Source organism: Myotis myotis, unplaced genomic scaffold (genome assembly GCF_014108235.1).
Source record: "Myotis myotis isolate mMyoMyo1 unplaced genomic scaffold, mMyoMyo1.p scaffold_m19_p_3, whole genome shotgun sequence".
Taxonomy (NCBI): Eukaryota; Metazoa; Chordata; class Mammalia; order Chiroptera; family Vespertilionidae; genus Myotis; species Myotis myotis.
The window spans coordinates 210,526,464-210,547,054 of NW_023416335.1; the positions used below are offsets into that span (position 1 = coordinate 210,526,464).

General features: G+C 54.7%; 1 protein-coding gene across 2 annotated transcripts in view; it reads right to left on the bottom strand.

Moving 5' to 3' along the window:
• Nucleotides 1–291: 291 nt before the first annotated feature.
• Nucleotides 292–20,591, bottom strand: part of ARFGAP3 (ADP ribosylation factor GTPase activating protein 3) — a 47,291-nt gene continuing 26,991 nt past the window's right edge. Inside the window, exons 10-16 of one of the 2 annotated variants that reach the window (XM_036297786.1) lie at nt 20,164–20,292; nt 19,581–19,703; nt 13,842–13,973; nt 6,572–6,695; nt 5,105–5,195; nt 2,468–2,589; nt 292–1,274 (exon numbers count right to left, since the gene is read on the bottom strand). In XM_036297786.1, coding sequence (XP_036153679.1) covers nt 1,257–1,274; nt 2,468–2,589; nt 5,105–5,195; nt 6,572–6,695; nt 13,842–13,973; nt 19,581–19,703; nt 20,164–20,292 — 739 coding nt within the window. In that variant the 3' untranslated portion in view covers nt 292–1,256. Of the gene's footprint in view, nt 1,275–2,467; nt 2,590–5,104; nt 5,196–6,571; nt 6,696–13,841; nt 13,977–19,580; nt 19,704–20,163; nt 20,293–20,591 lie in introns of both variants that reach the window. The other variant, XM_036297785.1, reaches the window with a different exon arrangement.

The window sequence follows — 20,591 nt, forward strand, 5'->3', positions numbered from 1 at the left end:
GCCTGGGTTGCAGGTTCAACCCCAGCCCTGGTTGGGGCATGGGTGGGAGGCAACCAATGGATGTATCTCTCTCGCATGGATGTTTCTCTCTCTCTCCCTCCTTCCCTCCCTCCCTCCCTTTCTTAAAAAAAAAAAAAAAAAGGAAAAAATACCCTCAGATTAACAAACAAAACAAAACACCAAGTCCATCGGTAGTTGCCATCATTCAAATGCACACCAACGTCCCCCCCCCGTGAGCCCTCATGTACGATCACTCGTCTCATAAACTTTGGTAAAAAAAAGTCAGCAACGCACCTGCTGCAACTGTTTATTCAGAGTCTGATCATTGGAGCTTTAAGAAAGATTCACAAAATATTCATCTGAAACTGTATTTCTGGTTCATCACATTCCAAATACATTTTACTATTCTGAGCAATACGTTCAATGCTGTCTAAAACACAGCCAAGCTATTTTTCTTTATTTATACACATTCTGTAATTTTTAAAAAACAAATATTAAGATAGAAAATATTAACAAAACTACCCAATTACAATTACTATTTTCCCACTTACTGAAATGTTTCCCGTGAGTGTATCTTCTTACCTTATTCATTTTTAATTCTGAACACTCTATCGATTTATAAATGCACTTAAGGAGTTCTCATCTTATATTTCGCATAGATTCAAAACTTAGGTTTGTTAAAAGCACTCACTGAAATTATTTTTGAATTCATAGATCATACAAAATAAACCATTTACAAGGGGACAGGTGACTTTAAACATTATTTTTAAATCACCTGACTGTGTGCAAATATAAATGAAGCAATCTGTCAATTAGACACCGTCATTTTGGTCTTTTGTTTTTATTTTTTGCTCCATTTTTACTGAGATGTCTGTTGTGAATTTCGTTTCTCCAGGCCCAGCTGGCACCGGCGGATTCGAGTCCCCAGCCCATGGTCGTACACGCTGAGACCCCCACACAAGGCTCTCTCTTCTCAGGGGGTGGGAGGGGCCGTGTCTCCAGGCCCCCAGATGTCGGAACTAAAGATTCCAAGAAAATAAAGCGAGGATATGCATGGATGGCAAAGAGGGCATGTGCAGGAAGTAACAGAACAGAAATGACAGGAAGGCTTCTACATCAAAGGGAAGGTGACATCAGCCGTGTCTAGGTCGCGGGTCAGGCAGCAGAGCCACCTGCAGAACGGGCCGTCTGCGCTGCAGTCTGCGGGCCTCGGTCCCGTAACGAGCAATTTCTCCAGAAAGCACATGCCATCAGGATTAGGAACCATAGCGGTCCTACAGAGAGAGAGAGAGAGAGCGCGCCCGGGTGAGAGTCACAAACACTCGAGTCACGTCCTCATTCCCGCCGCCTGGCTCTGCCTGGGGAGCCCCCGAGGCAGGTGCGAGGGGACAGAGGCGCACAGGTGGAGGCTGAGCCTGGCCTCTGGTTCGCTGGGGGGTGCACTCCCGCTCTCTGCGCCCCCACTGCTCACCTCCAGGTGACCAGGATGGATGCTCAGCTGTCACCAGGACTGTCACCTTCGGGGCAGGACCGACGGGCTCAGCTCCCCAGGAACGTGAGCAGCTCTGCCTCCCAACCAGACGCCCACTCCCCGCTGGGCCTCAGCAGGGGTCTCCGGAATTCTCCCGGGGGCCGCCCCCACCTGGGAACCCTGCAGGCACCAGGCCCCACTAGGCCCTCCTCCTGGGGCCATGTCTCTTTTTTTTTTGGTGCTCCAGGTGAGGCTCGAACTCACAACCTTGGCATAATAACTGGGGCCACGTCTTACATTCGCGACAGAGTCCCCGGCAATAACCTGACGTGAACAGAAGGCTCAGAGAGAAGCCTTTCGCCCAATCAGGGCGGCCTTCGGCTGCTACACAGGGTGGGCAAAGGAGGTGCACAGGTGTGTGGGAAGCAACAGTAATCAATAAGTAATAACAAGGATGACCGTGAGCCTGCGCTCCCCACCTGTACACCAGCTGCCGCGGGGCCCGCCCGGAGGTGGGAGTGCTCTCTCGAGCCAGCCGAGAATTGTGACATAAATTCCATGTATTCCCATGGCAGAGAATGTGGGTTTTGAAGAATTTTTACTCACACGGAAATGCTCATAACAAAACGTCATTTAAAAGCAGGACTGCATATACACCATGTAATCTTTTTTAATTTGGAAAAGATATGCATAGAATACCTTTTAAAGATAAAAAAATGTCATTTTTACTTTCTTAATATTTCTGTTCCAACATAGGAAAGGGCGGATAAGGACCATGATAATTCCTATAACAATTCCCCTAGGGTCATAAATTAGAAAGTTTAAACAAGCAGGAAATGGTAACTGGACTTTCATGATGTCCTGGGCCACACGTGGCAAACGTCTAGATCAGCGATGTAAAACCGAATTTCCTTGCGACTGAAGAGTGGCCCCAGCCTCATTTTCACAGCCACGAGCCCACCCTCCTCCCCAGACCCGCCCCGCAGCCCCACGGACCTGGATGGAGGTCATGACTCCGTTAGCGAAGACGGACAGCTTCCCGGCGACGGACCTCACGCCCTCCTTCAGCTGCGCCATGTCGGGGGCCGTGGGCAGCACGCTCGAGAGGGTGTAGTTTCCTGCACACGGAGCAGGCGCGGTGGTCACTCGGCCCCAGGGCAGCCGCCCAGTGACGACCCCGATGACCCAGAGATGGGGGGTCCCCGCCCCCTGCTTCCCGGGAGCAGCCGGTGTGGCAGGAACAGGACGCTGCATGGGTCAGGGCTCCGGTCCCAGCACAGCCCCACTGTCCCACGTCCACGACCAGCTGCACGGCCCCACCCAGGAGGAGGGTGGCCGGGTCTGAACCGTCCTGGTGCCTCTGCAGAGACCCTCCCCCTCCCGCGCCCTCTTCCTGCCGGTGCCTCACACACGCCTGCCAGGCCAGCGCTCAGGAAGCAACCGGTGGGCCTTTGTGGGCCAGCATCCCCCTCTGTGGGGAGCCCTCCGCCCTTCCTCCCGGTGGCCCCTCCCCTGGGCGCCATCCAAAGGGATGGGCCCACCAGAGCCGGCCCTGGACGAGGCACACTGAGTGCGGGGAGCCCGTTGCTTGCTCTGGGGCTACGGGGCTGAGGCGCCCCTCCCACTCGCAGCTCACGCACAGGCGGAGGGAGCCTGCCCGAGAGAACGGGGCTCCCCAGGGAGTGAGCTGGAGAGTGGGTCTGTCCCCGCTGCTCAGGTCTGAGCCTCCCGGGTGCGAAGCCGGCCCCACTCCCCGCTCTGCCGCGGCCGTGGCAGCTGGGCGTGTGGCTAAGGTCTGGCTGCCCCACGGGAACGCCTTGTCCACCGCACGGTGAGTGCCCAGTGCTGCCACGCCGCGAGCCCACACCGGCCTGGTGACCTGCCGCACGACTGCAGCCGGGGCTGGAGGGGCTCAGGGACTGAGTGGCCCACACCCTGCGGTCCCCCAGGGCCAAGCCCAGCTCCTCCTTGGCTCCACACACGGCCATCTCCACCCGCCTGCCCTTAAGCAACAGGAGCAGACAGAACACGATTATCCTTCAGCACAGACAGCGCCCAGCCCGCCGAGTGGGCAGGGCTGTGGGCGCGGGGCTTCCCCCTCCGCTGCCTCCGGAGGCTTTAAATTCTCCAGCCTCTGCCAACGCCCAGCCCCTGAGGGTCCCTGGGCTCCAATCTGGTCTTCACAGCAGCCCAGAGGCCGTGCGAGATCCAAGCATGAGGCCAGAGCCTCAGCCTCTCCACTACACAGAGGGCGCAGAAGTCAGGGGGCAACCGCAGGGAAGCACCTCCACTTACCAACCCGAGAAATGTTTAGGGCGAGCACGGCTGAGGCAGGACAGAGGGCCCGGGCCGAGCAGCTGCGGGACAGTGACCTCACCGACTACTTCCATCCCCGGTGCCCGGAGACGCCTAGGAGACGGCTCACCGTGCCCGTCAGCCCTCTCCCCTTCCCTGTAAACTCCCGAGTTCTAACCCTGCAGCAGTGTGGCCAAACAACCGAGTTCTGGTCAGTCAGATGCCCTGTGCCTCCCTCTTCCCTCTTCCTGCCGGCCAGCCCAGCCGGGTGTAGGCGAGGTGAGCAGAGCTGGCACCGTGCTGGGCGGGAGGGGAGGGGAGGGGAGGTGGTGACCAGGTGAAAGGGGCGGGTCCCGATGCAGGGAGCACAGGGCACAGTCCCCAGCTGTCTCCAGACTGCGTGAGACACGGCCTCACACTGGGCTCTGCCTGGCTCTGTCCCTGCCGCCCTCGCTCCCCCAACCCTCCCGATGAGGGCCCCCTCCTCCCTCCCCTGCGGCTGCTGCTCCAAAATGGCCTGCAGACCGTGCCTTGCAGCCCCCTCCCCCGGCCCCGGGCGCTGTGCCCGTTGGTGCCCTGGCCGTGGGCTCAGCCACACGATGGGCGCCAGGGAAGGGCAGTGCAGGCCTCCGCCCCCCCACCCCCCCCGTCCGCAGCACCCACAGGGGCCTGGGCCGAGGACACCCAGCGAACGGGCCTGCTGGGGGCTCTGCGGCGAGCACCCAGGTGCCCCTTCCTGTGACTGCAGCCCCGCGGGCCAGAGCTCGGGGCGCACACAGGATAAGCGTTAGTGGGCTCTGTTCTCTGAAACGGGAGTGTCCACCGTTCCCCTCAACCACGGAAGGGCCTGCTCGCATGTGGTCAGCAGAGGGTTTTAGCAAGAATGACGTTTCAGAGGGAAACTCCGCAACCTGAGCCGAGGTGCGCACAGGGCTCCGTCCCGGTGACCCAGCACCACCGTGGGGACGGGCGGGACTGTGGGGAGCCCTCCAAAGGCCGAGCCCCCTCAGCCAGGGTGGTCACAAAGGGAAGTGGCCTTGACAAGGGCCAGGACACGGAGAGTGAAGATGAGGACAGTGCATGAGCCGCCCAGCCCTGCCCGCACCCCAGGCCGTGCAGGAACCCGTCAGCAGCCAGCCCCTCCTGCGGGAGGTCAGGGGCAGAGCACAGGGAGCTCCCAGCCGCAGGCCCCCTGCAGCGGCTGAGGCCCGGCACCACCTCGGCTCACCAGGCACTGCGGCTGGAACGCACCTTCTCACTGAGCACAGCTGCCTGGCAGTGCCCCCTGCACCGAGGGCCTGCTAACACCCCCCCCCCGTCACCCCCCCTCCGCCTTACCTGCCGGCTGCTTCCTCTGCTCGTCAAACAGGTCGGCCGAGCTGATGGAGGAGCTTCCCGAGAGCCTCTCCAGCCGCGCCCGGGTTTCAAACTGGACAAGACCAGGAAGAGGAAACGTTAGGCCCAAACACACGCCGTTTTACAAAGAGGATCCCGGAGGGGCCGCACTGCCTGTCCCCAGGCTCCCCCACAGCGGCTGCAGGCATGCCCAGGCCCCCATCAGTGCGACAGAGGACGCCCAGGCCCCCATCAGTGCGACAGAGGACGCCCAGGCCCCCATCAGTGCGACAGAGGACGCCCAGGCCCCCATCAGTGCGACAGAGGACGCCCAGGCCCCCATCAGTGCGACAGAGGACGCCCAGGCCCCCATCAGTGCAGCAGAGGACGCCCAGGCCCCCATCAGTGCGAGGGCACCAGAGGTAAGAGACGTGAGAGAGGGCATCTCTGTTGTGGGGCTGCTCTCACTCCCCGCCCGCACCCCCCTGCCCCCCGCCACCCCAAGGGCCACGACATGAAGCCTCCCTCCAACACCTGTCATGCTCTGCTGTGACTGAGCCTGAACGCGGTGGACTTTAGAGCAAGGAGGGTTTCAGGGCTGGGAAAAGCCTAGAGGCACGCGAAATACTCTTAAATGCAGCGAGAGTGCTACTGCTACCAAATAAAACCAGGACGTTTGAGGAAGAATTCTCTGACAGTCCCAGGCTCTGCGTTGGCACACAGGCTACCGAATTAGAAGGAAGCCGAAACCTCTCCGATCCCATTTGAGTTTTACTGCTTAGCAAGGTGCCCGTAAGACAAGCAACAGCCTGAAAACAAATCTATCCACCCCCCCGGAACCCACACCTGTACACTTCGTCTAACTCTGGTTAGAAATTAAGTGGCAGATGTATCAACATTGTCTGAAGTTTATTGAAAAGAGATTGAATGGCCCTGGCTGGTTTGCCCAGTGGTTAGTGTGTTGGCCTCAGGGTTGTGGGTTCAATTCCCGGTCAAGGGCATGTACCTCGGTTGCAGGTTTGGTGCCCGGCTCTGGTCAGGGTGCACAGGGGAGGCAAACATCTCTCATATCAATGTTTCTCTCTCTCTCCCTCCTGTCCCCACCCCTTCCCTCCCTTTCACTCTAAAAATCAATGGAAATAATATCCTCAGGTGAGGACTAGAAAACGGACTGAGTGGACGGCTATTCAAAACACTGAGAATGAGTAAGAGAAACATGAGGCGCAGCTCCTATCTTCCAGTCACAACCCCCTCCCAGCTCCCCCACCCCCCGCACTCCCCCCACCCCCCGGCCAGCCAGGGCAGCCAGGTGTGGTGAGTGGTCAGAAACACCTGGTTCTGAGTTCTGGCCCCAGCGCCCCGGGGCCAGGCCTCTCGCAGCCTGAGCCCATCTCGCCCAGCATCCATCACCGGCTCTCCCCACTCCCAGGCCCTGCCCTAGGGGCCCGCAGAAACCCTCCGGACACTTACATCAGCGTGGTCTTGTCTTCCAAAGTACATATCTGAGGAAATGGCTTTGACGTTGCCAAACTTCTTCTGGGCCTCATCTGTGTTTCCAACTGGCTCATAGTCTGGCTTGCGGCGAGTCGTAGGCCTGCAGTTAGGAACAGCCGAAGTCGGAGTGACATCAGCAAGACGGCAGAAGAGGAGCTTTCTGCCACCCTGCTCCTCCCGACCCCGATCTCAGCCCCCCTGGTGGGGTCGAGTACAGCAGAGGTGCCAGCACACCGGGGCCAGCAATCCAAGACGGGGCGCACTGGCGAAAGCAAGGGGAGCAGTTTCACTTGGCTCCCAAGATGGCACAGCTCGGTGCCAAGAGAGACCCGCTTGGCCCACAACTTCTCCCGCGGGGGAGGTGAGAGGGCAGTGAGTGGTGCCTGGTCCCCTGCTGGTGGGGCATGGCCACGGGCTGGGAGAGGCTGGCAGCACGGGGTCCTACTAAACACTTGGCAGGCTCCACGGGGAGGCCGGCCCACAGATGAGCTGCCAATTGGCCCACGGTGCCGTCCACTGCTCTGCGCGCTTCACCACACAACCCTGCCCTCGCCATGGCTGGCACCCTGCACCTGCAGATGGGGGGTGCAAGCCTTTGCAGACAGCCAGTGAGCAGGTGCAGAAAGCCACCTGGTGCTGTGGGCCTGGGAGGAAGCACATGAACCTTGCATTTCAGGAAAGGAAACCCCAGGGAGGCCCCCAGCCCCGGCCTGGCTCTGTGGGGGTGAGAGAGATGTACCGTCTTCAGAACCCACCCCGGGAGGGAGTCCGTGTGGAGCGTGCGTCCACACAGGGTCTGAGAAAGCCTCCGGGTGCCCAGCAGGGCGAGTGGTGAAGGCCCTGCTCACCCAAAGCCAGCCCGTCGATCACTGTGGGGAGGCGAGGCTTCCTCAGGGCAAAGGCAGCACACGCCTCCAGGAACACGGACAGTCACGGAAACGCGACGCCACAGTCGCCTTCCAGTAGCTGCCCCCAGAACTGCCCGGCCAAGAATTCAAAATAAGGTTTTAAGGCAGCTCGGCAACCTACAGGAATCGGCAAGATAGACAACTCAACGAAATCTGGAACGTGACACACTGACACTGAGGAGTTCAACAGAGACAAAGAAATCATAAAATAGAACCAGACAGAGACTCCGGGGCTGAGAATACAAAACTGCAGCAGAGAGCACCCACCTCTGACTTAAGCAGGAGAAAGAATGTGTGAACTGGAAGATAATTCATTTGAAATTATCCGGTCAGAGGAGAAAAAAAGAATGAAAAAGTGAAGAAAGCCTACAGGAATTATGGGATGCTCTTAAGAAGATAACACATTATGGGAGACTGAGGAGAAGAGAGGGAGGAAGAGACGGAAAGTGTATTTAAAGAAATAATGGCTAAGAACTCCCCCAATCTGTCCCTACATCCAGGTGGATGAAGCTCATAACCCCCAAACAGACCCGATCCAATAAACTGTCAGAGATCGAAGCCAAGGAGAATTTTGGAAGCAGCAGAGCAAAGACACTCGTCACAGACAACGGGCTTGGGAGGCTGTGAGCGGGCTGCTCAGCAGAGCCCTGGGTGACATTAAAGCTGCTAAAAGGCCCGGGTGGGGAGCCCAGTTGGCTAGAGCATCGTCCTGAAATGCCAAGGTTTCAGGTTCAATCCCCCGTCAGGGCACATACAAGAACCAACCAATGGCCAAAACCGGTTTTGCTCAGTGGATAGAGCGTCGGCCTGCGGACTGAAGGGTCCCAGGTTCGATTCCGGTCAAGGGCATGTACCTTGGTTGTGGGCACATTCCCAGTAGATATGCAGGAGGCAGCTAATCGATGTGTCTCTCTCATCGATGTTTCTAACTCTCTCTCTCTCTCCCCCTTCCTCTCTGTAAAAAATCAATAAAATATATTTTTTTTAAAAAAAGAACCAACCAATGAATGCATAAATAACTGCAACAAATCCATGTTTTTATCTCTAAAATCAATCAGTAATTAAAAAACAAACAAACAACTGCTGGGGACTCTTTCCCCCTCCCACGTGGGAGTCTGTACTTGTTCTTCAATAAATTCCCACCTTTGCTAGACCATCTTCCGTCCGTGCATTCATTCTTCGACTCCGACGGACAAAGAATCCAGGAACCATCCTGCCCAGGGGAGCCCCGCATGTGCCAGTCCAAAAATCCCATGTCAGAACGAAGTAGGACCTACATTCAGATTATTTGCATAAAACGTAAATATGAAGCTCAAAGAGCGGTCACAGTGAGCGTGTGAGTAGCCACTAGGCACCCCGGCAGGCCGAGAGCTGGAAGTGAAGCGCCCTTTGGGCCATTGCCGGTTTCTTCCAACCCTCAGAGACGAACATCTCCGTCTCCAGCTTGGGGAGATGAGGGACAACGCTTGCGCTGGCTGGTGTGGCCCAGTGGACAGAGCATCAATCAGCCTGTGGACCGGAGGATCGTGGTTCAATCCAGGCCGAGGGGAATGACCTTGATTATAGGCTTGGTCCCTGGACCCGGTCAGGGTGCTTAAGGAGGCAACCAATCCATGTGTCTCTCTCACATTGACCCATGTTTCTTTCTCTTTCTCTCTCCCCGTCCCTTCCACTATCTCTAAAAGGTATCCTCAGCAAGGATTAACAAACAAACAAACAAACAAACAAACAAAACAAATAACGCTGTTCTAAACACAGGGTATCTATAAAATTTTTTGGTTGTGTATATAGATAGGAGTTGAATTGCTGGGTCAAAAATGGTGCCAGTTTTCCAAACTGGTGTTACCAATGTATTCTCCCATTAAAAGTAGGAGAGTCTCTGCTCTTTTCTATCTTACTAGAAGCCCGGTGCACGAAATTCGTGCACTCAGGGGGGTGTCCCTCAGCCCGGTCTGTGCCCTCTCACAGTCCAGGAGCCCTCAGGGAATGTCCGGACCATCAGTCAGACGTCCTGGGAGAGGCTCCGGCCACTGCTGCTGCGCTTGCCAGCCATGAGCCCGGCTTCTGGATGAGCGGTACTCCCCCTGTGGGAGCGCACTGACCACCAGGGGGCAGCTCCTGCATTGAGTGTCTGCCCCCTGGTGGTCAGTGTGAGTCATAGTGACCGGTCATTTCACCATTCGGTCGATTTGCATATTAGTCTTTGATTATATAGGTCTAGAGGCCCGATACACGAAATATGTGCAAGGGGCTTGGCCCTCACAGCCCCTGCCCTGCCTCAGCCCTCACAGCCCCTGCCCTGCCTCAGCCCTCACAGCCGCCACACTGCCTCAGCCCTCACAGCCTCCGCCCTGCCTCAGCCCTCAGAGCCGCCACACTGCCTCAGCCCTCACAGCCCCCGCCCTGCCTCAGCCCTCAGAGCCGCCACACTGCCTCAGCCCTCACAGCCTCCGCCCTGCCTCAGCCCTCGCACTGCCTCAGCCCTCACAGCCCCCGCCCTGCCTCAGCCCTCACAGCCCCCGCCCTGCCTCAGCCCTCACAGCCGCCGCCCTGCCTCAGCCCTCACAGCCCCCGCCCTGCCTCAGCCCTCACAGCCCCCGCCCTGCCTCAGCCCTCACAGCCCCCGCCCTGCCTCAGCCCTCACAGCCCCCGCCCTGCCTCAGCCCTCACAGCCCCCGCCCTGCCTCAGCCCTCACAGCCCCCTCACTGCCTCAGCCCTCACACTGCCTCAGCCCTCACAGCCCCCGCCCTGCCTCAGCCCTCACAGCCCCCACACTGCCTCAGCCCTCACAGCCCCCGCCCTGCCTCAGCCCTCACAGCCCCCGCCCTGCCTCAGCCCTCACAGCCCCCACACTGCCTCAGCCCTCACAGCCCCCGCCCTGCCTCAGCCCTCAGAGCCCCCGCCCTGCCTCAGCCCTCGCAGCTGTGGCTTGGTCCGGAAGGTCATCTGAAAGGTCGTCCAGACAGTCGTTCTGCTGTTCGGCCGTCCGGTCTAATTAGCATATTACGCTTTTATTATTTTAGACTAGTAGTTGGTGTTGCTAAATGTCTTAACAATTTTGACTGTTTTTGATGCATATAATAGTACTTCATTTTAATTTGCATTCCCATGATTACTAATGAAGATAAGCACATTTTTATGCAAGCTCATCAATCTATTAAATAAAGAGGAAGTATGTGCTGAAAAACAGCAACAAAGAACAGCTGCTGAGGGAGACCTGGCCAGTGTGGCTCCGTTGCTGCGCCATCATCCCATGCACCAAAAGGGTGCCCGTGCAACTCTCAGCAGGCAGGGCACATGCTCAAGTTTCGGGCTTGGTCCCCAGTAGGGGGCGTGCAGGAGGCAGCTGATTGATGTTTCTCTCTCACACCAATGTTCCTCTCTCTCTAAAAATTCAATTAAAATATTTAAAGAAAAAACAAACGAACAAATAAAAAACAACAAGACACAACTCCAGGCTGCCTTCAGGACGCACACAGGTTGAAAGTTAAGAGACCAAAAGAGAGTAGGGTAGCCATATTTATATTAGGAAACACACGTTAAGCCAAAACCTGTACCAGGAGACAAAGGTCATGTAATGGCAAAGGAGGCAGTTCACCAAGAGTAATAACAATTGTAAATATATATGCACCCAACCGATCTGACGGGAGAAACAGGCAGTATGGCAACAATGCGGGACTTCACTTCCCCACTTCAACAATGGGCACAGCACCCTGACGGAAAATCAACAAGGAAAACTGCACTTGAACTGTATGTTAGACCAAATGGACCACCAGACATATGGAGGGCATTTCATCCAACAGCAGCAGCACATGCATCTGAAGTGCACACAGAACGTCCTCCAGGGCACGTCACATGCTAGGTCACGGAGCAAGTTTAAATCACGTGAGCCCTTAACAAATTTAACAAGACTGAAATCATATTAAGTATCTTTTCCAACCACAATGGTTACGAAAGCAGAAATCAACAACAGGAGGAAAACTGGAAAATTCACAAATATGTGGGAACTAACACATTCCTGAACAACCACAGGGTCAGAGAAGAAATAAAAAACGTCTTGAAACAAATGAAAATGGAAACACAACATCCCAACACTTATGGGCTACAGCAAAAGCAGTTCTAAGAGGCAAGTTTATGGCCAACAGGTGGGCACATGGAAAGGTGGTCAGCATCACTGATCATCTGGGGAGTGCAAATCAAAACCGCAATGAGAAATCCGCATCAAAAAGACAAGCAGGTAGCCCTGCCAGCGTCGATCAGCAGTTAGAGAATTCGTCTTTCACACTGGAGGGTCGAGGGTGCGATTCCCTGGGTTGCAGGTTCAATCCCAGCTCCATCGAACTGCATGTGGGAGGCAACCAGTCGATGTGTCTCTCTCACATGGATGTCTCTCTCTCTCTCTCTCTCCCCCCCCCCCCTTCCTCCCTCTGCCCTCTCTCTCTCCTACTCCCTTCCATCCTCTCTAAAAATCAATGGAAAAAATATCCGCCAGTGAGGATTAACAATAAAACAATAACAAAAAGAAGACAGGAGGTAAGTACTGGTGAGGATGGGAGAAAAGGGAACCATTGTACACTGTTGGGGGGGAGGTAAATTAGTGCAGCTCCCGTGGAAAACAGTATGAAAGTTCCTCAAAAAATAATAGAAGTATCAGATGCTCTAGTCATCTCACTTCTGGGTGTGTACTTAAAGGAGAAAAAGTCGCCCTAACCGGTTTGGCTCAGTGGACAGAGTGTTGGCCTGCGAACTGAAAGGTCCCAGGTTCGATTCCGGTCAAGGGCATGTACCTTGGTTGCGGGCACATCCCCAGTAGATGTGCAGGAGGCAGCTGATCGATGTTTTCCTCTCATCGATGTTTCTAACTCTCTATCCCTCTCCCTTCCTTTGTAAAAAAATCAATTAAATAAATAAATAAATAAAAAATAAAGGAAAAGAAGTCAGCATCCTGAAGAGTCAGCTGCAATTCCATGTTCACTGAAGCTCTACTCACAAAGCCAGGCATGGAGGCCTCAGTGCCTGCCGGTGGGTGAATGGAGAAGAGGTGGTGTCAATGGGATACGATTTTGCCATAGACAAGGACACCCTGCCAGTGGTGACAACATGGATGAATCTGGACATTATGTTAAGTGAAGTAAACCAGACGAAAAAGACAAATACTGTATGATCTTATTTACAAGTGCCATCACAACTTTATAAAAAAGGTCACACTCAGAGAAACAGAGCAGAGTGGTGGGGGAGGGGTTGGGAAATGAGCAGATGTTGGTCAAAGGTACACATTTTCATCGATGAGGTGAGTGAGTTCCGGGGACCGAATGTGCGCACGGGGCTCGTTAACGATACTGCAGCGTCTACCTGACATTTGCTAGAGCAGAGCTGTGTTCTCAGCACAAAACAAACAAACAAAAACCCCAGCGAAATAGGTTAAACTAATTCGAGGTGAGGCAAATGTGTTTCTTATTTATAATGTATACACAGGCCACTTTTTTTTTAAAGCCAACAGCAATACTTCTGTAAAAGGATTTCAGGCAGCTTTTAAAAAGCCTGAAAACTCTAGTAAAAAAAATCAATACACATCCAAACCACACAACACTTGAAGGAATTTTCCATTTAAAACAGGCCTTCTCCCCTCTTTGGTCCCGCAGATCACTCAGTAAACTCCGAGCACTCCACAACGCACGCACGGCGCTGCTCCACGTCACGCGGGACACGGCGGGGGCAGGCTGAGCGCAGTGCCAGTGAGCGGGACAGTCCTGGCCGCACCTGCTGTCCAACGTACTGGCAGTGTCACCCGGCACTATCAGCGTTCCCTGGTTTGGACAATAAACTAAATAGCCTTCACTCACAACCCCCCAAACTGGAGAGAGTTCTCCAACAGGTGCCTGGGTAAACAGACTCAACAATAAAGAGGAATGAATAACACGGACGTCCCAAGGCACTAAGACAGTGGTCGGCAAACTGCGGCTCACGAGCCACATGCGGCTCTTTGGCCCCTTGAGTGTGGCTCTGCCACAAAATACGGACTTCTGCGCATGGGACACGAAGTTTCAATCGCACTGTACACGCGCGCCCGCACGTGGTATTTTGTGGAAGAGCCACACTCAAGGGGCCAAAGAGCCACATGTGGCTCGCGAGCCGCAGTTTCCCGACCACTGCACTAAGAAAACGGAAATAAGTCAGTCTCCACAGGCCAGTTACTGCCCAATTCCATTCCAACCCTGTTCTGGGAGAGGTAAGGCCAGAACTCCGGGTGCCAAGAATGTTCTTGAAGCAGCAGAACAAAAGCGTCTGCTTCCCAGAGACGTCCTTGGAGACCCCGGTTCACAGCCCCACTGCATACCTGTCTGAATAGCCCGTGGTTTTCAGAATCGTGTCAGCCTCTTTGGTGCTCTTCTTCTTCCAATAGAAATCTGAACTGTCATCCCAGCTAGAAAAAGAACTGCTCCGTAGCTCCATCGGCTCGTCGAAGAACCTGCTGAGAAAGGGAACAGCGACGTGAGGCCTCACAGTGATATCGGGTTCAGGGGGACGGCGCCTCCAGCTCCCGTGAGTGGCGGGCAGCCACGTGGCCTGACCCGTGAACAGGAGCAGACATGAGGCGAGTCATTTCCAAGGACTTTGCTCAACTCGCCCGGCCCCATCTCCTGCTGCAAGAGGTGTTCCAGGGGCTGCGGCCTCAGGCAGGTGCTGAAACCTCTATTCATCTGGACGGTCAAGGTGCCACGTGAAGGACACACAATCTGGGCAGTCACCTGTACCCGCAGCTGACATCAGTGAAGAACAAACCATGGTGTGTTAGGAGCTGAGGGGATGTTTGTCACTGCAGCATCAGCTAGCCTATCCGGACAGCACGTGGCTACAGGTTACATATTCCATTTTCGCTGGGTCTCGTTCTGCCAAGTTAGTCACAGCTGCTGCTGCCGGGCCTGGGAACGGACGGCATCCGAGGAGCTCCTGCCGGCAACGCCCGCCTGTCAGCCCCAGGACAAGGCTGCCGTCCTCGCAGCATCTACCACTCACTGTCAGGGACGCTCACCGCCTCCCTCTGGCCTCAGATAGAGCGAGGGATCGGCCGCGAGGCGGTGCCCCTCCAGTCTGAGGGCGTGAACGGGGTCTGTGAGCATCGCCGAGCAGACGGCCTCCCGGCTCCATTTACACTTTCCGTAGCTGAGCATCGCAGAGCAGGCACCGCCCAGAGACCAAGCTCGACAGCGCTCGGCTTCCGGTCCTGTGCGGCGAGAGTCTGACCAGGGCAGCGGGGTTTGCGGGAACAGCTCGGAGATCGAGAGGGGAGGCAGGTGTGCCAGGGCCTTAAGAAAAGAGGACTGTGCCCTAACCCGTTTGGCTCAGTGGATAGAGCGTCAGCCTGCGGACTCAAGGGTCCCGGGTTCGATTCTGGTCAAGGGCATGTAACTTGGTTGCGGGCACATCCCCAGTGAAGCGGGGTGGTGCAGGAGGCAGCTGATTGATGTTTCTAACTCTCTATCCCTCTCCCTTCCTCTCTGTAAAAAATCAATGAAATATATTTTAAAAAAAGAAAAAGGGACCGTGTTATCCCAGAATTCCTAACTGCTTTGGATGGAAAAGCCCAGCCAGCCACGCACGCCCCAGGAAGCTGGAACTCAGGAGGGTCAGGAGAGAGGCGGCCTCCACCTTCGGTCTCGGGAAAGGAAGGTGGTGGGAGAGAATGTGGCTTCCTGCAGGGCGTCGGGCCGGAAGCTCGAGGAAACAGGTGAGCACTGGCTCCCAGGCCACAGGGAGCCGCTCAGACAGACAGACAGACCGACCCCTGGGCTGTGGGAGGGGCCTGCAATCAGAGATGAATAGAAAACAAGTGGGCAGGGACCCCAGTGAGCCAGGACTGAGGGGTGGGGGGAGCGAAGGACAAATACACTTTTCCCTGACAAACCATGACAGAGGAGGGGTAAACCTGCTGTTTGACGCAGAGGGGAGGGCTCCTGTGGACAACAGGGGGGAAGCAGGGCTTCCGGTGTGGGTCCCGCCTCCCCCTCCAGAGGGTCACTGAGCGCAGATGGCGTCCGCTAGCCTCTCGGGCAGGGAGCGTGGAAGCTGAGCAGCCCTCCCAGAGCCGCGGGGCCCGGAGCCCCAAGCACGGGCTGCTGGGAGGAACAGCCCCTCCCACGAAGAGCAGAGACGGAGCGACCTGACGTCACGGGAGAAGAGTCCGCCTCAGGGTCTGTAAGGACCAGGGAAAGACTGAGCCCAGGTCCATGAACGAGGGATTTAACGCCCCTTGACGAGCTCTGTGAGGCGAGGAAGCGGGGCGAGGAGACATAGTCCCCGGAAACCCAGGGGGATGTAAGTCTGAATGGACTGAGGGGGGTGCTGCAGGCCCCGGAGGGTGCTGGGTGCCCGGGGCACTGGACAGGGCGGTTGGAATTTCCAGGCTCTTCACACTCTGAGGTTGTGAACTTACTGGATTTTGCTGATTTGATATCACTGTAAGGAAACACTCATTTACATAAACCAAAGTGCTGGGCCACAGGGGCATCAGATTTTAAGAAAATGACTGAATGATTCAAAAACAGGAGAGAGAAGCCACTCTGCTGGGATCCTACTGGTTAGCAAGAGCCGCTATGCAGCATTCCACCGGCTGGCTGGGCGGGGCTCTCTTCCTACATGCCCCCGCCCCCTACTCTCCCTCCCATCCCACACCCACTTTCTGAGCTCTCCCACATGCAGGGGCCTCACTGCGGGACAGAGAGAGTCTGGCCAGGCCCCAGCCGCCCGCTGGAGGAGGGCAAGGGGACTGTGAAAGGCCATGCACTGGCCTCCCCTCAGAAACACGACCGCCTCCAAAGCTCACCTCCATATTGTTAGTGACCGTCGACTGTTCGGATTTCTAGGTCCTAGTGTTCAGTGCTTTTTAAAAATATATTTATTGATTGATTTCGGAGAGGAAGGGTGAGGGAGAGAGAGATAGAAACATCCATGATGAGAGAATCATTGATCGGCTGGCTCCTGCACGTCCCCCACTGGGGATGGAGCCTGCAGCCCAGGCCTGTGCCCTGACTGGGAACTGAACCGTGACCTTCTGGTTCACAGGTCAACACTCAACCACTGAGCCACGCCAGCGGGGCTCAATGCTTTTTACTTTAATTTTGCCCTCCCACTCCGTCCTTCTCAACCCTGAACCTCCGTAGCCCCCGCTGCCAGCACCCGAGCCTCACATCTGAGTTACAGCTGCTGACACTGTGACCCCCTGCAGGCCACGCCGGCATTGTAAGGCTGAGCAAACTGTTCTAGTCTCATCCCTTTGTACTCAATATATAATTACATTGTCCATGTCCTGGAAATAATGGAACTCAATAAAAAACAGAGATGGTTGACCTTCTTTTTAATAGAAACAGCCCTCTTCCATAATTCATAATACTCAAGTTCTAATGGGCTAATGAATAATTTGGAAGCAATGAGAGCTCTTCATGGAACTAATCTGCTGGCTTTCCGAAAGCCCATGTGCAGGAACTCAGCTGCCAAGGACGGCCAGCGCCCTGTGCCACCCACGGGGTGAGGACGAGGCTAGAGAAGGCGGCAGCTCCTCACGATCCACACGCACAAGGTCGGTCTGGCAGGGACCAGCAAGCCTGGGCCCTATAAACACCATCTGCTCCCAGGTTTCAAACCATAACTAATTGTGTCCTAGCAACGAGGGGAGGGCCTCAGGGCTGGCGCTCTGGCCGAGCTTTGGGGAGGCGCGGGCAGGTGGAGCTGTGGGGGGGCCCAGCGAATCTCCACGGGTCTCCAGGGCCCCGCCCTTTCCCACGCGCTCCAAGCAGCAGTGCTGCTGGAGCCTGAGACGATTCCCCCCTTTCCTGTGCCTCCTCTGCAGGAGCTGCTCCCGCGCAGGGAGGCTGTGGAGAAGCCGAGAGGCAGTGCAGAGCCGCATCCCCGGGGCCTCAGAGCCGCCGCCCGCCCTCATGAACCCCAGCTGAATGATCTGATCTGCACGCGGCTTCCAGAGCAAGTTAGACGTTTCCCTCCCCTTGTGGGAAAGGATTTGCATTCTTTTAAGAGGCATGACTGGGGTGTTCCCTCTAAGTAAGACCAGCCCTGGTGCGACAGCCAGGTTACTCACACAGGCAAACAGGAAGCCGCCCGGTCGCTGAGGTCCTGACCGGGGACACCACTGACCCAGGCATTTCTTTCTTTTTTTGATAAAATATCTGGACTTGAAAGAATTTGCGGCGATGGACAGTGCTCTCTGGGAGCTTGGACAGGGGCAGAATGAAACAGAACAAGTGCTACATATGTGAACGTCCTCCAAGCCTGCTTGCCTGCTCCCCAACTCTACTGCCCCCGCCCCCATGGCAGTGGCAGGAACCGCCCGTGAGCACCACCGCTAACGACAGGCCCACATTCCATTTCCCCGAACTGCTCACTTGCAGGCGGCCCTCAATGAGGTTTATTTAAGTGTCTAACAACAGTGATCAAACATGTAGACTGAGTCACATGCTTCTTGAATTGAGTTTCTATGCAATAACAGCAGGTAAAATAACATCAGTAACAGACACGCACCACGCTCTATTCGTATGAATACACTTGACCCTCACACTGCCTGTGAGGCGGACATGCCAGCTTCCTAATGCACAGAGAGGCCAAGGTCACCTGTACTAAGTGGCAGAGTCAGGATTCAAATCCAGCCGCCTGGTTCCTGGGCCTACACTCTTACCCCCTCGCTGCTCAGCTGGTGCCCCCTCCAGTAACATCCCTAGTTTACTGGGTGCCTTTTTAGCAGGACTGTCCCTGTGCTGGTCAGGTTGTTGGAGGAACCTCACAAGTGAGATGCTTCAAGTTCACACCTGCTCCCCGCCTTTCCCCCTCCCCCTCCCCCTCCCCCTCCCCTGCCCCTGAGGCCGCTGGAACCTGAACCAGGGCCTTCTCCAGGGTCAGCTTCACACCAGTTGGGCAACTTGTCTGATCAGATGGTGGCGCTCAGGGGCAGGGAGTGGCTTGACCCTGGGAGCCTTCGGAGCGCAGCAGTAATTTATTTATTATTTTTATTTATTTATTCATTTCTTTATTAAATATATTTTATTGATTTTTTACAGAGAGGAAGGGAGAGAGATAGAGAGTTAGAAACATCGATGGGAGAGAAACATCGATCAGCTGCCTCCTGCACATCTCCCACTGGGGATGTGCCCGCAACCCAGGTACATGCCCTTGACCGGAATCGAACCTGGGACCCCTCAGTCCGCAGGCCGACGCTCTATCCACTGAGCCAAACCGGTTTCGGCAGCAGTAATTTATTAATAAACACGCACACACAGAGAATGTGTGTATGCTCTGCCCCGTAGACCGGGGACCCCTGAGCTGGTATCTGAAACAAGAGGCTCAGCTGTGAAATGTTCCGACTCTGGGAATAAGACTATAATTCAGTATGTTTCTTCAGGAGTTTGCACATTTCTCCACTCTCCCATTTTCCTACCTTATTATCAAACATCTTTTTAAAAATATTTTTTTATTAATTTCAGAGAAAAGGGGAGAGGGAGAGAGAGATAGAAACATCAATGGTGAGAGACAATCATTGATCGGCTGCCTCCTTCAATACCCCCACTGGGGAGCGAGCCCACAGCCCGGGCAGGTGCCCTGCCCAGGAATCAATCCGTGACCTCCTGGTTCATAGGTCGACACTGAGCCATACGGGCTGGGCCAAACATCTTAATATTAGCAAGCACTGCCTTCTTACAAATGTTTCCCCAACTTTTTTAAAGGACCCCTTGACTCCAGCCAAAGCATTTAAAAACAGGGAAGTTGCACAGCTAGGTGTGGCTCAGTGATTGAGCGTCGACCCAGGAACCAGGAGGTCACCGGTTCCACTCCCGGTCAAGGCACATGCCTGGGTTGTGAGCTAGGTCCCTGGTAGGGGCCATGCAGGAGGCAGCCGATCCATGATTCTCTCTCATCATTGATGTCTCTATTTCTCTCTCCCTCTCCCTTCCTCTCAGAAGTCAATAAAAATATATTCAAAACAAAACAAAACGCAGGGAAGTAAACGAATAAATTCATGCTAATCACTGCTTTTCAAAACAACACTTTAAGGATGATTTTAACACACTACCTTGAGCTGGAAGTAAAATATGAATCATCGTTGTCATCGCTGTACTTTTTCCTTGGTTTCGCTATGACTGGTGTTTCCTGTTCAATGGTCTGCATATCTGAAGTTGCTGAATGTGAAATACCACTTGAGAAAAGAGAATAAAATGGAAAAAACCAACACTAGTTAGTTCATAAAGACACTATATTCACCAACGAATGTTTTCATCTATACTCTCAACAAAAATAAATTGATTGGTGGGGTTAAAAACATGAACGATAAAAACTACTTCTTGGTATAAGCACTGAAAACTACTGGACATAGTGAGGACTATAACCAGTCGCACAAGTGCAGTGACATCATCGGCTCTGCCTGGGGCATCCACTGAGGGCCAAGCCAGACCTACTTCCTATTGTCTAAGAATCATATTTGGAAGTTTTCATGCCATAATCAACACTAGCATAAAGCAAACCATCAAAGACAGGGAGGAAGAGGAGAAACACTGCTGAAGGTGAAAGGAACAGGCAGCCCTCGGGATGAGCGAACTGGCTGGCGTTCTGCCCGAGAAAGCGGGAAAGCGAGAAAGCGAGAAAGCGGGCTCACGTACCTCCTGCAGTTTCCAAACCCCATGCCGAGCCGCTCCGACTCCGCCTTCGTTTTCCCACTCACGGTCTTCTTCTCATCGTTCTTCATCTGAATCTCAAGATCCTTATAGGCCAACCGTAAGGACGAGACACTGCCAAAAACCAACGCTCCTTAATTCAGCGCTCATTCTGGGTTAAGATAAAACACTGAGCACAATCAAACATGCCTCATCCTTCTGGCTTTGTGCTTCTCCATGGTTAGCAATTCTGAGGCAAGCTGGCATTTGTTAAAGTAAATGCTCAAGAAAGTGTAAATGATGTGATAGCCACGTTTTGGTTGCTGCTGAGCCTACATTACGGCCCTGGTTCATATTTCCTATTACCATGCAGAAATAATTTGTATTACCTATTATGCATAACGACGTCCACCAAAATTACTTCCAGATAGAAT